This window comes from Loxodonta africana, chromosome 4, assembly GCF_030014295.1.
Source record: "Loxodonta africana isolate mLoxAfr1 chromosome 4, mLoxAfr1.hap2, whole genome shotgun sequence".
NCBI classification, from domain to species: Eukaryota; Metazoa; Chordata; class Mammalia; order Proboscidea; family Elephantidae; genus Loxodonta; species Loxodonta africana.
The window spans coordinates 130,465,458-130,481,173 of NC_087345.1; the positions used below are offsets into that span (position 1 = coordinate 130,465,458).

The 15,716-nt window shown below is 37.0% G+C and overlaps 1 protein-coding gene across 6 annotated transcripts in view; it reads left to right on the forward strand.

The window, feature by feature from the left end:
* The first annotated feature begins 955 nt into the window (after positions 1-955).
* The window catches only part of CLECL1 (C-type lectin-like domain family 1), a 46,142-nt gene continuing 31,381 nt past the window's right edge, over positions 956-15,716 (forward strand). For 2 of the 6 annotated variants that reach the window (XM_064284638.1, XM_023549102.2), the window contains exons 1-4: positions 970-1,280; positions 5,095-5,181; positions 8,089-8,187; positions 10,250-10,419. In XM_064284638.1, the coding sequence (XP_064140708.1) occupies positions 1,199-1,280; positions 5,095-5,181; positions 8,089-8,187; positions 10,250-10,419 (438 nt within the window). In that variant the 5' untranslated portion in view covers positions 970-1,198. Of the gene's footprint in view, positions 1,281-5,094; positions 5,182-8,088; positions 8,188-10,249; positions 10,420-15,716 lie in introns of all 6 variants that reach the window. The other 4 variants (XM_064284637.1, XM_023549101.2, XM_064284640.1 and 1 more) reach the window with 4 other exon arrangements.

Consider the following 15,716-nt stretch of genomic DNA (forward strand, 5'->3'; position numbering starts at 1 on the left):
TAAAAGGATAAATAAAATGTGCTATATCGATACAGTAAAATATTATTTTGTCGTAAAAACAATGAAGTGCTGATTTAAGCTACAACATGGGTTAACGGTAAGAACATTATGCTAGTCAGTCACAAAACACCACTTGTGGTATGATTCTATTCCTAAGAAATGTCCAGAAAAGACAAATCCATAGAGACAGAAAATATGTTAGTGGTTGCTAGGGAATGAGGAGGAATGGAAGTGACTATTAATGGTTCCAAACCACACCCATTGCCGTCGAGTTGATTCCGACTCATAGCGACCCTATAGGACAGAGTAGAACTGCCCAATACGGTTTCCAAGGAGTGCCTGGCGGATTCAAACTGCTGACCTTTTTGTTAGCAGCCATAGTTCTTAACCATATGGCACCAGGGTTTCCTAATGATAGTTATAGGTTTTTATTCTGGGGTAATGAAAATGTTCTGAAATTAGATAATGGTGATGATTGTATACCTTGTGAATATACTAAAATCCACTGAATTGTACACTGTAAAAGGGTGAATTTTATGGTATGTGAATTATATCGCAATTTAAAAAATTACATTAAAAAAAATCCAACTGTCTGCATCCAGTACTTTTTTTTTTTTTTTTTCTGGGAGAAACTGTCTAGTCCATTGTCCTTCCAAAATCACCATTACGTAAGTACAGTGCATTTCAAGATGAAGACAAGAGAACCAGTAGGTTTCTATCACATTCTAACACATTCATAATAAAATCCCTCTTCTTCCTTGCCTCCCTCCCCAAATTATTATTCCACACTGAAGAAAATGCTGGATATTCACAGAGTTTCTTCCAGAGGCTATAACTCTGAACTAAAAAGAGGAAGTGGTTTATAGAAGAAAATTGTGAGGTTGTCTTTTGCAATATCGTCAAAAGTTAAAATTATTCCAAATTTAGGGAGAAAGCTAACTGAAGAGCTAGCAAGATCTTACAGTATGGACAGTAGCTCCCTGTATTTCACGCAAATATTTAAAAGTTTATTATCTTGATATTGAAAAGACTAAGCACATTGCTCTTGTCGTTGTTCATAGAGGAAGTCCGTCATCTTGGAGAAGCAGAAGTCAATCTTCCGCTTCCAGTCTTCTTTCTCCAGGTTTGTTAACAGAAATACAAGACTCCTTTCAGCAGGACATGGTTTGTGGTCTTCTCTTTCTTTTTAATCCATGAGATGTCTGGAGACATAGTTTATGCTGATATCAAAACTGTTAAGACTTCCCGTTTAGAGCATTCATCTCCACTTCAGAAACCTGGTAAGTTGGATTTAGGAGTGCTTTTAAATTAATATGGAAACCCTGGGGGCCTAGTGGTTAAGGGCTATGGCGGCTAACCAAAATGTCAGCAGTTCAAATCCGCCAAGTGCTCCTTGGAAACCGTATAGGGTAGTTCAACTCTGTCTTATAGGGTCACTAGGAATCGGAATCAATTAGACAGCAAGGGGTTTTAAATTAATATCCTACTTTTAATCTCTTTTATTTCTGTCTTACATATTTGTCTTACTGGAAATAGTTAGGAGACTCAGGGTAAAGTAAAATTTATTGAATGTAAAAATAAGAGTGAATGTTTTAAATGAAACAAAACGTCTCTTCAAAAGGCTGACTGTAACTTTGAGTCTCATATGTAGAACTTTGCTCTTTGTTTTCCTAGCCTCTCTGTTCTTCATATTTCTTGTGGTGAACATTCATATTCACACAGTGATTTCTTTACTCATAACTGCTTTCTGTTCAGTTTTACCCACCACAGATCAAATTTTCCTTTTAACATAATGTGATAAATTCATTTATATTGAGGCAAATATCCATGGTCATTTTTCACATTGTCATTTCTCCCTTTGGAATATTCATGTCAACTGGCTAAAAATGTTAAACTAAATTAGAGAGACTTGAAATGTTGGCATTTTATTTCACAAAGTTTAGATTCAATAACTACCTGAGTAATTGAATATTTTGGAATAAGAAGAGATAAGCATATGGCTAAACTTAACACCGTGTCTTAATCACAAAGCCACCCTCAAAATGATAGATTTTCAGAATTGGTGTCTTTTCTATTTCCTAAAACATTAGAGAATTTTTTTTTTACACATTGCATTTCCATTCTCTCCTCTAGAGTGAGATTTTTTTTCTATGATAAAGTTTATATAAAATGATTAAGTAATTTGAAGTCCTCTCTTTGCACTTGCCCTTGTGGAATGAATCTGGTGTGTGTGTGTCTGTCTGTCTGTCTGTCTGTATTTCCAAAGAATGAATTTCTTCTTTTCACTTATAAAACTTACCACCCTTGCAATTATCAAATGAATCTGATATGTATTTATCTCTAGATCCAATAACATATTATTCTCTATTGTTGAACCAGGTCTCTCTAACTTGTCCAATAGAGACCAATGGGTTCTCTTTCCGTTCTGGGCTGAGCACTTTCATTTCCTTTGAGACACTGGAACTTAGTTTGAAAAATGGCTTGGACTACAGCTGCATTCTTATAAACAAAACAAAAACAAGCAAACCAATAAAACCTCATGTAATTAGTCCACTTTTCTAGAGGTTGATTTTAACTCGGTTCAAGCAACAAAATCAGTATTTTTGATTCTGCATTCCAGGGTTTGATTTTCTTGTTATTGATAGGGCCCTAATCCTTTCTTGGTTTAGGAATTCGGGGGTGCCATCTTTAATGTTGTGTAGTCCAATCCTCTAATGTTATAAATGAGAAAACATAAATGTATAGAGATTAAATGACTTATCTATAATCATGCTTATGATCTAAAGAGTGGGAGCAGAAGTTAAATCTCCTGGTATTGTTTTGCTGTGTATCGCTTCCATTGAGTAAATGCAACATTTGTTCTCATGTGTCTTTTCAGTGTGTAAGGAAAGAACTATCTGAAATATTAGATTATCATCTCTTACTGAGCTCTACATGACCGCCCCAGGCCTTCCTTTTGTACCTTCTGTCCTTTCTCTTCTGTTCTGGCCATTGGCTTTCTCTTTGCTTCTTAAAATTACCATATTTTTCCCCATTTCAGAGCCTTTGTATTTGTAGAATCCCTCTCCCTGATGCTTTAATCTTTGTATTTCCAGCATCTAACATTAAAAAAAAAAAAAAAAAAGTTGCCATCAAGTTGATTCCAATTCATAGTGAACCTATAGGGCAGAGTAGAACTGCCTCATAGGATTTCGGAGGCTGTGAATCTTTACAGAGCAGCCTGCCACATCTTTCTTAGCAGAGCAGTTGGTTGGTTTGAACTGCCAACCAACAGTTAGCAGCTGAGCTCATATTGAGCATTATGCCCTCAGGGATCTAGTATCTCACATAAAAGTACTAATTAAACAGCAGGTTATCAGTAAATGCTTGTTGAGTGAAGAAACACGTAAATAGATGAATAAATTAAGGGATCTCATTAGATACTTAATAAATATGGTTGGCTTTTTGGTTCTCCAAGGTATAAAACTAGAGAGAGAGATGGCACGAGGAAACTAAGCAGGATATCAGTGTCACACTGTGATTCCACTGAAAATATCCCAGGCTGAGACTCATAAATTCATGCTTTCTTATGTCTTACTAGAAGGGCCTAAGAGAATTATCTAGTTTCTTTTTATGTAGGTCCTTTCATAAAAATCTATAGTTTTATTTCCCTAAGTTTTATGGGCCTATAATCTCAGTTCTTAATGTTAGAAACATGTCTAGAAATACTACCACATCCCTCTTGTCATCCCCTTGATTGCCACTATTTATATTATTTTACCTCATAAAAAAAAATGTAGACTTTTTTTTTACATGTCCAGAGGATTAATTAATAAAATCACACTATTTTTCACTGAAGAGCAACATTTTGAACATAAGTCAAACCAAATATCTAGTTTAATTGTCCTTGACATTTGATTTTGTATTTGGTTATATTTTAACATCAGCTGTTTTTAATACTTCTCCGTGTATTGTGTGTGTGTGTCACATATACACAGTGGAACGGATAGACTATACTTACCTTATTTTAGAGAATGTTGGTTTTAACTGGCAGGGCAAAGTTGAAAAGACCAGCTTCTTTATTTTTTTATTTATTATCTTTCAGTACTCCAAAGGCAATGTGATGGTGTTGCTAGTGAAAATTCCACTGGTCTGGTAGTCAAGAGACCTGAGGTCTGATGTTAGTTCTGCTATTAAAGTAACTGTGTAATTGTGGAATCAAATTTTCTGATTTTAAAACATGGGTGTCCAACAAGATAATCTCTAAAACTACTTATATTTTTAAATTGATGATTCTATAAAATGACAATTATGTACCACAGGAAATGTTGTTGTTAGGTGCCCTTGAGTTGGTTCCAACTCATAGTGACGCTGTGTACAACAGAATGAAACACTGCCTGGTCCTTTGCCATCCTCATGATTGTTGTTATGCTTGAGCCCATTGTTGCAGCCACTGTGTCAATCTATCTCCTTGAGAGTCTTCTTTTTTTCACTGACCTTCTACCAAGCATGATGTCCTTCTCCAGGGACTGGTCCCTCCTGATAACATGTGCAATGTACATGAGACGAAGTCTTGCTATTCTTACTTCTAAGGAGCATTCTGGCTGTATTTCTTACAAGACAGATTTACAGGCAATAGATGCATTATATAAGGGAAGGAACATAAAAGAAAAGATCAATACAAATAAGTGAATGTTGTCAATGAATTACCAGAGATTCTTGAGGGTTTCACAGTTTTATATAAAAACTTAGGGATGCAAAAGTAGATCACAAGTAAGATTAATACAGGGAATATATATTGTGAACCTACCAGCAAAAATTATACCCATTGACAGTTTCATGGGTGCCCCTTTCCACAAAAAAGGAAAACCGTGCGTGTGTCTGTGTCTGTGTCTGTGTACAAAAGACAGAAAAGGAGCCATAGTAAAAAAAAAAAAAAAAGGGGGGGGGGAGTTTAAAAAAGATAAATAAATGTATTTCAAAGGGAAGTAACACAGGAGTATTATAACTGATAACCTTAAAAGTTTTTCCAGCCTTCCCCTACCTCTCACCAGCAAGGAAGATTCAAAGAAATTATCTGCTAGGCTTACTAGTGAAATCTATTCAATTTTACAGATTCTGACTACCATGGAATTTTTCTGAAAGCTGGATGTGCAATGATCATCATCCTCTTGGTGACCGTAATTGTGCTGAGCATTTTTGGTAAGTAATAAACAATACTATTCATGTACCCCAAACTAGTATTCTGGTAACCTGGTATAATTGTGTTTGTTATGCAAGTGGTTCCTAAACAATACAGCACAACTTCACAAAAAGTGTGAAATTTGATACACCATTAAAATTAGAGCTTTCCCATTGAGCTTCGGCATGGTGATATAATATATACTACAGATTAGTTAAGGAGCCCTGGTGGTGCAGTGGTTAAGAGCTAGGCTGTTAACTGACAGCTCCGTGATCTGAACCCACCAGCAACTCCTCAAGACAAAGATGTGGCAGTCTGCTTCCATTAAAGATTACAACCTAGGAAACCCTGTGGAGCAGATGTGCTCTGTCTTATAGAGTCGTTATGAGTTGGAATAGACTCAACGGCAACAAGTATGGTATGAATTATTCTCACTGATAAAAAGAAACATGTCAAGATTAGGGATCTATTTTAAGACCAGGACCACATAATGCATTATGTTGTTCCTCAGTGCAGTTTGATAAGGGAATATACACAAAGGTCTTTGAGAGCATCTTTGATGAAGCCAAATTAAATCGTAAAGTACATTGAAGCCCTAGTTGTGTTGTGGGTAAGTGCTCGGCTGCTAACCAAAAGGTCAGCAGTTTGAATATTATCAGCTGCTCCTTCAAAACCCTATGGGGCGGTTCTACTCTGTCCTGTAGGGTCACTACGAGTTGGAATCAACTCAATGGCAATGGGTTTGGTTTTGGTGTTTTTATGCTTATTAGCTGCTGCTGGGCTTCGTTAATCTTGTATTTGTAGTTGAAAATTATGTCTAAAATCAATCAATTGAATCAAGCATTTAAAAATTATACTCACATCTTTAGACATACGTGGACATATCCTAACTATTCATACAGGAATTATGTTAATATTTTTATTGAATAAATGTTTGGAGAAAAGTTCTTGATGGACATCCATAGAACAAAGCTAAGAGAGAAGAAAAAAAAAAAGTAAATCTAATATACAGATTTATATATTCCAAGTAATAAGGACTTCCAGATTAAACCAAACTCTAAAACAGGCCAGTGCACAACCACCTATGTCACTGAACCTTGTGAATGGCATTAGCAATTATGAATGGCATTAGTAATTAGAAGTAAATAGGCAGAGTCGTAATTCTGGAACTTGACAGGGCTCTAGAAATCAGCAAGGTCAAGCCTCAGGTTTAGATGAACAATCTGAATCCCAGAGGGATTAAGTGGTTTGACTAGTTTCATATAACTACTCAATACCTAATTTCGACTCTAAAATATAACACAAAAAAGTTATCATCAAAAGCTCCAGTTTTTTATGTTAAGATTTGTTTATTATTAAAATAGTTTGCTTCTAAAACAAACTAGTTTGGTTCTAAATTAGATATGCTATAGTAATAGATTTTAAACATAACGTATTTTTTAAAAATTTATCTAAGAGGTATCAAGGTGTAGGATTTAAAGGCATGCACACTCTAGAGATCAAATGACTGCTTTCAAATCCCACCTCCAACATTAATGAATTTTTTTCTTTAGAGGATCTATAAAAATATATATATACATATATATATATATAATACCATAAGGATTAAAAGTATTATATATCGATAAAAATATTAGCAATTACATGTTTAATAAAGTAAATTAATTACCTGTATAACTGCATTATAAATGTAATACTATGTACCAATGCCTGGCACATGGCGAGTATTGCACATTTATTTACTTTTATTTTTTGTTATATTGATTTCATTTTATATGGCTGTCTTAGGCTGGGCTCTCTAGAAAAGCAAAACCAATGAAGCATGTACGTATATAAATAGAGAGAGAAAGAGAGATTTATATCAAGGAAATGGCTCATGCAGTTGATTCAAGTCCATGGGTCAGGCATCGGGCTGGAGGCTTCTCCTGATTCATGTAGCTGTAGGGGCTGACAAACCCAAGATCACAGGCCGTTGGCTAACAGAGTCTGGAGGCTGATGAATCCAAGATCAGCAGGTAAAAGAGCACGCTGCTGGCTCAAGTCCCAGGAACCAAAGTTCAGATGCTGAAGAGCTAGATGCAGGATCCAGAGCAAGCAAAAGCCAGTGAGCTTTGCCAGGAAGTCCTTATATTTTGGATGCAGGCCACACTCCCGAGGAAACTCTCTTTCGACTGATTGGCTAATCACAGCAGATCTCATCATGCAGGTGATTACATATGTCAAATCTCATCATCCACCAGTGATTATATCATTACATAACTGCCAAACTACATCATAACTGCCAAATCACTGAGAATCATGGCCCAGCCAAGTTGACAAATGACCTTAACCATCACAATGGCCAATACCAAGTGCCTGATACACATAATCACGAGATTATAAATTAACAAATATAGTTCCATATTAAATAGTCATCAGAAAGACAAATATTTCTTCATAGAAAAACTCTCCTGGGCTAACCCCATACTTACATACGTAGCACTTACACACAGCACCCAGAAAGGAACAGAATTATGAACCAAAACCAACACACAATAAAAATACTTTCCTACTTTCCATGAAGCAGGTGACACCTGTGATATAGGTAGCAGGAACTCAATAAACACCAACTACTAAATGAGGCTCATAACCAGAGCTGGCTATTTAGTACTTATTAAAATAAATATGAAAGCTCTAGGGAAAAAATTGAGTATTCCTTTGTTCCTGGGTTATATTTTTTCCCAATTCTCTTAGTTATCATGAATAAAATTAATAAGAGTAGAAACAAAACTATAAATCTTTGGAAAAATAAAGTTGTTTCTCCCGCTAAATTTTTAATCATTTAACTTACTTTGGAATTTCCACATTATTGAACTTCAAAAAGACACTAGGACCCAGCAGTATGTGCTTTGAATTTAACTAGGAAAATATGTTTATTCTCTCGTTAGTTATCCAGTTCAACTATGCAAGACATAATGAAGTGAATAATGAGTCAATAAAGAAAAACTGTACTGGAAAAAATGAATCTAAAACAATTACCTCAAAAGGTAAGATTTTTCTGTATTGCCTAACTCGTGAGTAGCCAAGCATGGATAGCATTGGTTTTGAGTATATCTGAGTACAATAAAGACTCCTCTACCTCTACCGAGGGATAGTTTGGATCATTGTTTTCCGTGAACCCATTATAACTCATGACAAAAAATGTCAATGATTCAAGGAAAAATGAGAAAAAATTACCTTATATAAACCAGAAAAAAAAACACTGATATAAAAAAAACTGATATAGTGAGTCTAAATTAATTTAAAAGCTTTTCATTGAAATAATCACATCCTTGACTTCTGAATTCATCTGCCCAGTCACTGCTTTTCATTCTACTTTCAGCTAAGTACCCCCACCTTAGCAGTTTCTGTTAAATTTCTTACAAGCTAAACAGTTAAACAGTGTTATTGTTGGTTTTTGTTTTAATTTTTTGGTCTAATTACTTTAGTATTTAACTGTCTTGCAATGTGAGTGTCTTCTAAAAAAGAGGAGTTTTCCCAAAAGTGTACCCTGGCATACTTGTATGCCATAAATTTTCTGAGCTATATAGATCCAGGTTGCAATTATAAGCTATAATTTATATTGGTATCTTAGGCTGGATTCTCTAGCAAAGCAAAACCAGCAAAGCATATATATGAATATATAGAGAGAGATTTATTTCAAGAAAATGTTCACGCAGTTGTAAAGGCTGGCAAGTCCCAAATCCATGAGTCAGGTGTCAGGCTGGAGACTTCTCCAGACTCATGTGATTGCTGGGGTTGATGAACCCAAAATCAGCAGGTCAGGCAGAAAGCTGCTGGCTCACAAGGTTGCAGGTTCTGGCCTATCCCACAACCTGCAGGTCAGATGGCAGGCTGCTGGCTCACGTCCCAAGAACCAGAGGTCAGAGGATGAAGAATCAGATGCAGGATCAAGAGAGGGTGAGCTTTGTGAGAACTTCCATATATACTGGATGCAGGCCACACCCCAAGGACTCACCTTTCAACTGATTGGCTGCTGGCATCAGATCACAAAATGGAAAATGATTACATAATATCTGCCAAACCACTGAGAATCATGGCCTAACCAAGTTGACACATAGCCTTAACCATTATTCTTGGTATTAAAAACATTTATTTCAGGGGGCACCAAATTATTGGTCCATCTGGGATACCCATGTGTCGCCATCTAATCTTCTGCCAAATACGGTCATGTGTCATTTGAGGTCCATAATATGGTCTGTGAAATAGGACATTATATGATTTGAACACTGTGTGAGCAGCATATTACATACAGGCAATCTCTGGGTTATGAACATCTGACTTAACATACAGCCCGTAATTATGAACCAGCCCCTGTAAAGGCTATTATATTAAAAATTCAAGGTACAAACAATGGTTCATAATAACAAGTGGGTGCTACATTGTGACACTCTTCAAAACATTATTATTATTACTGTATTATTACTCTGATCAGGACTTTTGAACTCTATTATAGCCTTCTGAGACCATGGGCGTATATGTGGTCAGACATTGCCTGAATGGAAGTTATATGGCACATGACTGTACTATAAATCAGAGCTACCTATTACCAACAAATTTTTGCAACTCAGCATCTTTTGTCTGTGGGGAGATCAACCTATCTGAGTTTTAGGATCTACCTACTTCTCAAATTTTGCCCAAGAAAAGCTATTTTTCTGTGACACATAACTCCCCAAATTGCTGGTGCTTTGGTGGACCACTAATTAAAATCTCTAATGTCTACTTTTCCTTTGAAACTTTGAGCACCCTGAGGATTAAACACTGATTGATTTAATCCTAGTGACTGGTACATTGACTGATGGGGAGCATGATATATTTTTAAGAAAGAGAGGGAGGGAGGGAGAGAGAAAGAAAGAGAGAGAGAGAGAGAAAGGACATGGGGTTACAATTCCACTGATCTCTATTTTTTCCAAATCCACTCTGGAGAAAAGCATACACTCTGTCAAAGAAAGCTGAAAGCACAGTTTTAACAAATTTTGAGTTTTTTAAATACATTATCAAGGATATAGTTTTGAGTTTCTTTTAATTACTTACCTTTTCTCCTCCCAGTTTCTTCCAACTCTCCCACTGTCCATCAATCATGTCCCTGCCAAAGCTGGACACCACATGGCGGGAAATGTTACTGGATTGCTGAAAATGAGGAATCTTGGGACAAAAGTCGAGATATCTGTGCCATGAAAAATTCACATCTCTTTGTGATTCAAGACATCACTGATATGGTAAGACATTAAATTTGGGATTGTAAACATTTCCCACATTTGCAATTGGATTCCTCGTGCTACAGATTTGGCAAATGTCAGTGAAAAAAATTGTAAAACCTCTTCTGCTCATAACTACAAAAATTTGAATGAATTAATGAACTACGTTGCTATTTTCGGCTTCTTTTTGATTAAGGGATGGGAAAGTTCATTTTGTGTTATACACCTAAATTCATCTCTACAGCGGATCCCTGTTGCTTACCAGATTCCATTCTAAAATGGAAGGGGTTAAACATCTCATCTTCCATGTTTACCACGATGCTCACAAAGCCTGCAGTCAGATATCATGGCAACTGAAGTTAAGGGTGGCTTTGTAGTCCTCATCACTTAGATTTAGTTCTTCCTTGAGGAGAAATAATATTTAGTGAACTCTGGATTAATTTAAATAGAAGTTTTATTGCATTAAAGTTGGACACTATTTTCACCCTTTTAATTAATAAAACAAATACAAATGTTAATTGGTAAAAACCCAATAAAGATTCTCAGCTTGACGGTTAGGCAATTAGAACCACAAGTTATATCAACGGCTCAGTTTCTGAAAATCCTGTGATCTCAATGCTTTACAATCCTGGTTGAACATCAGCCATCTGAGCAGATTACAAAAGTGCAGCTGTTGGAACATCAGAGGGAGAAACCTCTGAGTTTCACAGAAAACCACAAGAACAAGAAGAAAAACAAAAGGAGATGTAAGCTATCTCCAGTGTAACCACAAAATGTCAATAACCTCAAGTGTCAAACTGTAAGACTGTTCAGATGCACTGAAATATGAACCAAATCCAGAACGGAATTAAGAGATGAAGAGACCTTTCCTCTTCTTTTGGAGGTCAGTTTTAATGGTCAAGAAGAGGAAAGCTGGAGTAAACTGCAAAGCTTCTAACAAGTATGTTCTGAAAGAAATAAACAGTAAATCATCTCAAAGTGGGAAACCCTGGTGGCATAATGTGTAAGTGCTATGGCTGCTAACCAAAAGTTTAGCAGTTGGAATCCACCAGGCATTCCTTGGAAACTCTATGGGGCGGTTCTACTCTACCCTATGGGGTCTCTATGAGTTGGAATCAACTCAATGACAATGTTTTTTGTTGTTGTTGTTGTTATCTCAAAGTGAAACTACACAATGTAAGGCTTTCCTAGGAACTTCACATGCTTCCTGTTTGCCCCCAAAGGAAGGAAGGCTGAAATTCAGGGAAGATATCTGTCATATCAGAAGAACATGCTAGGCATTTCTCAAGCTGAAAGAACTGATGAAAAAAATCAAGCCTCGAGTTGTAATAATGAAGGATTCTATGGCGAAAATATTAAACTATGCAGGAAGCATTGAAGAAGATGGAAGTAATACAGACAGTCACTGTACCAAAAAGAATTGGTTGAACCAACAGTACTGAAGGAAGAGTCCAAGCTGCACTGAAGGCATTGGTGAAAACCAAGGCTCCAGGAATTGACAGAATACCAATTGAGATGTTTCAACAAACAGATGCAGTGCTGGAGGTGCTCCCTTGTCTATGCCAAGAAATTTGGAAAACAGCTACCTGGCCAACCAACAGGAAGATCTCCACATTTATTCCTATTCCAAAGAAAGGTGATCCAACTGAATATGGAAATTATCAAACAATATCATTAATATCACACAAAAGTAAAATTTTGCTGAAGATCATTCAAAAGCAGCTGTAGCAACACATCAACAGGGAACTGCCAGAAATTCAAGCAGAGTTCAGAAGAGGACGTGGAACTAGGGAGATTAATGCTGATGTCAGATGGATCCCGGTTGAAAGCAGAGAATACCAGAAAGATGTTCACCTGTATTTTAGTGACTCTGCAAAGGCATTCGACTGTGTGGATCATAACAAATTATAGATACCATTGTGAAGAATGGGAATCTCAGAACCCTTAATTGTGCTCATGAGGAACTTGTACATAGCTCAAGAGGCAGTTGTTTGAACAAAACAAGGGGATATTATGTGGTTTAAAGTCAGGAAAGGTGTGTGTCAGGGTTGTATCCTTTCACCATATATATTTAATCTGTATGCTGAACAAATAATCTGAGAAGCTGGACTATATGAAGAAGAACAAGGCATCAGGTTTGGAGGAAGACTCATTAACAGCCTTTGATATGCAGATAACACAACCTTCCTTACTGAAAGTGAAGACAACTTGAAGCATTTACTGATGAAAATCAATGACTACAGCCTTCAGTATGGATTACACCTCAACATAAAGAAAACAAAAATCCTCAGAACTGGACCAATAAGCAACATCACGATAAACAGAGAAAAGATTGAAGTTGTCAAGGATTTCATTTTACTTGGATCCACAATCAACACCCATGGAAGCAGCAGTCAAGAAATCAAACGACACATTGCCTTGGACAAATCTGCCACAAAAAGACCTCTTTAAAGTGCTAAAAAGCAAAGGTGAAGACTAAGGTGTATCTGACCCAAGCCACGGTGTTTCCAGTCACCTCATATACATGCTAAAGCTGGACAATGAATAAGGAAGAATGAAGAATTCATACCTTTGAATTATGGTGCTGGGGAAGAATACTGAATATACTATGGACTGCCAAAAGAACTGACAAATCTGTCTTGGAAAAAATACAGCTGGAATGCTCCTTAGAAGCAAGGATGGTGAGACCATGTCTCACATACTTTGGACATGTTATCTGGAGGAATCTGTTCCTGGAGAAGGACATCATGCTTGGTAAAGTACAGGGTCAGCAACAAAGAGGAAGACCTTCAACAAGGTGGATTGACCAAGTGGCTGCAACAATGGTCTCAAGCATAACAACAACTGTGAGAATAGCACAGGACTGGGCAGTGTTTTGTTCTGTTGTACATAGGACAACTATGAGTCAGAACCAAACTGACAACACCTAACAACAACATGTGTCACAGATTGAATTGTGACCCCCAAAAATATCTGTCAACTTGGCTAGGCCATGATTCCCAGTATTGTGTGGTTGTCCACCATTTTGTCATCTCATGTGGTTTTCCTGTGTATTGTAAATCCTGCCTCTAGGATGTTAAGGAGGCAGGATTAGAGACAGTCATATTGATGAGGCAAGACTCAATCTACAAGATTAGGTTATGTCTTAAGTCAATCTCTTTTGAGATATAAAAGAAAGAAGTGAACAGAGAGACATGGGAACCTCATACCACCAAGAAAGCATCCCCAAGAGCAGAGTACATCCTTTGGACCTGGGGTCCCTATGCCTGAGAAGCTCCTAGACTAGGGGAAAATTGATGACAAGGACCTTCACCAAGTACTGACGGAGAAAGAAAGCCTTCCCCTGGAGTTGGCACCCTGAATTTGGACTTCTATCCTCTTAGACTGTGAGAAAATAAATTTCTCTTTGTTAGAGCCATCCTCTTGTGGTATTTTTGTTATAGCAGCACTAGATAACTAAGACAATATGTCTCCAGGGCAAACAATAAATGACTCTTTGGAGAAGAGCGGTGTGAGACAACATGTTCAGTGGAAACTTAATTCCTTTATTTTAGGTTACACCTCTTCACATTATTCCTAACCAGCTAGTTGCGCCAGACATAATTGTTCCCTTTCAATGATAAATAAGAATCTAAAATGAATCAGCATAGGATTTACACACAGGTTTCACAATTTCCAAATCCCTCCAAAAAATTGACACTTAAAGGCAGATAAAATATATTTTGCAAAAGAAATAGAAAATAATTTTCTGGCATATACTTCTCAAGATCTCAAATAAGTTAAAGTTATAATGGGAAAAAAAAAAATTATTAGTCCATCTAAGGCAGCCAGGTGTTACCACATGACAGGATAAGAAGAAAACGGAGGAGACAGAACAGGAGAAAAAGTAATAAGCTGATGTTTAAAAAGGGAGATTTACAGCTTTCACTCATGAGGTAAAGACCTCAAAGCACTGTTCTTTGCACTTTTACAAAGAAAAATAGCTGGAATAACTTCAAATTCACGACTTTTTTTCAAGTCCACTGGAAAGTAGAGATTGCAGACTAACCAACAGGCCAAATAGGCATCTTCAGGGAGAGAGGAGACACATTCTTTCTTACTCGAGGTCTACAAATCAGACACCAGTAAAAAGAGTTCAGCCAGAATATTGAAAAACTGAAGAAGGCTGAGAGCAGGGTGGTAGAACAGAGTATGCAGAAATGGGAGAAATCCACGCCCTTTACACACGTTCTCTTTAAAAACTCACCGAGAGCTCACAGAAAAAAAAAAAAAAAAAAAAGGAAAGAACCAGAAGAAAGTCTTCACGGTGGTGCAGTCCTGGGAGAAGGAAATAATAATAATGTGGAAGTAGCAAATCCTCCTCTTCTGTCTGCTATCCACCCAATGGAACAAAAACTTTAAAGTGCATGTAGAAGGTCAATAAACACTTCTGCCCTTAGGGAACTGGTAAAACATTGTAGCTAGAAAAAGAGGACATGAATAAAAATATACTACTTCAGGAATACAGGAATGCCAACCATTACAGCCAGAGTGGGGCAGCATTAATAAGTTCAGACACTGAAGACATGGGGGCTCAGTGCCTCCTAAGACTGAAGCATAATGAGAATAACAGAGACTGTCCCCCACTCCCCCACTAGTAAATTAACAAGTTTTAAAGAAGAATACTGGTGGGAGAGGGATAGGAGAGAACAAGAATGTGCAAAGAGATTGTCTTTGAGGCACAGTGCAAAGGAAAAACTAAGATGCTCAGGGTCTGTCCTATAGGGTTGCTATGAGTAGGAATCAATTCAATGGCAATGGGTTTTGTTTTTTGTTTTTTATAGTGTTCTAAGAAAGATGTACAGCATTGAGTAAACAATTATGAGACATACAAAAACACAAGAAAAAAAACAAAAGACATTCCCAAGAAACAGTCATCAGAGTTAAACTTGGATATCACAAATGCTGGACTTCTATGACAAAGACTTTAATATAACTGTGATAAGTGTATAATGACTGTATGTGTTCCTTCCATCTTATTTTGATGCTTCCTGTGTCGTTTAATATTTTCCCCGCGGAATCCTTCCCTATTGCAACTTGAGGCTTGAATTTTTTCTTCAGTTCTTTCAGCTTGAGAAGCGCCGAGCGTGTTCTTCCCTTGTGGTTTTCCATCTCCAGCTCTTTGCACATGTCATTATAATACTTTACTTTATCTTCTCGAGAGGCCCTTTGAAATCTTCCGTTCAGTTCTTTTACTTCGTCAATTCCTCCTTTTGCTTTAGCTGCTCAATGCTCAAGAGTAAGTTTCAGAGTCCTCTGACATGCATCTTGGTCTTTTC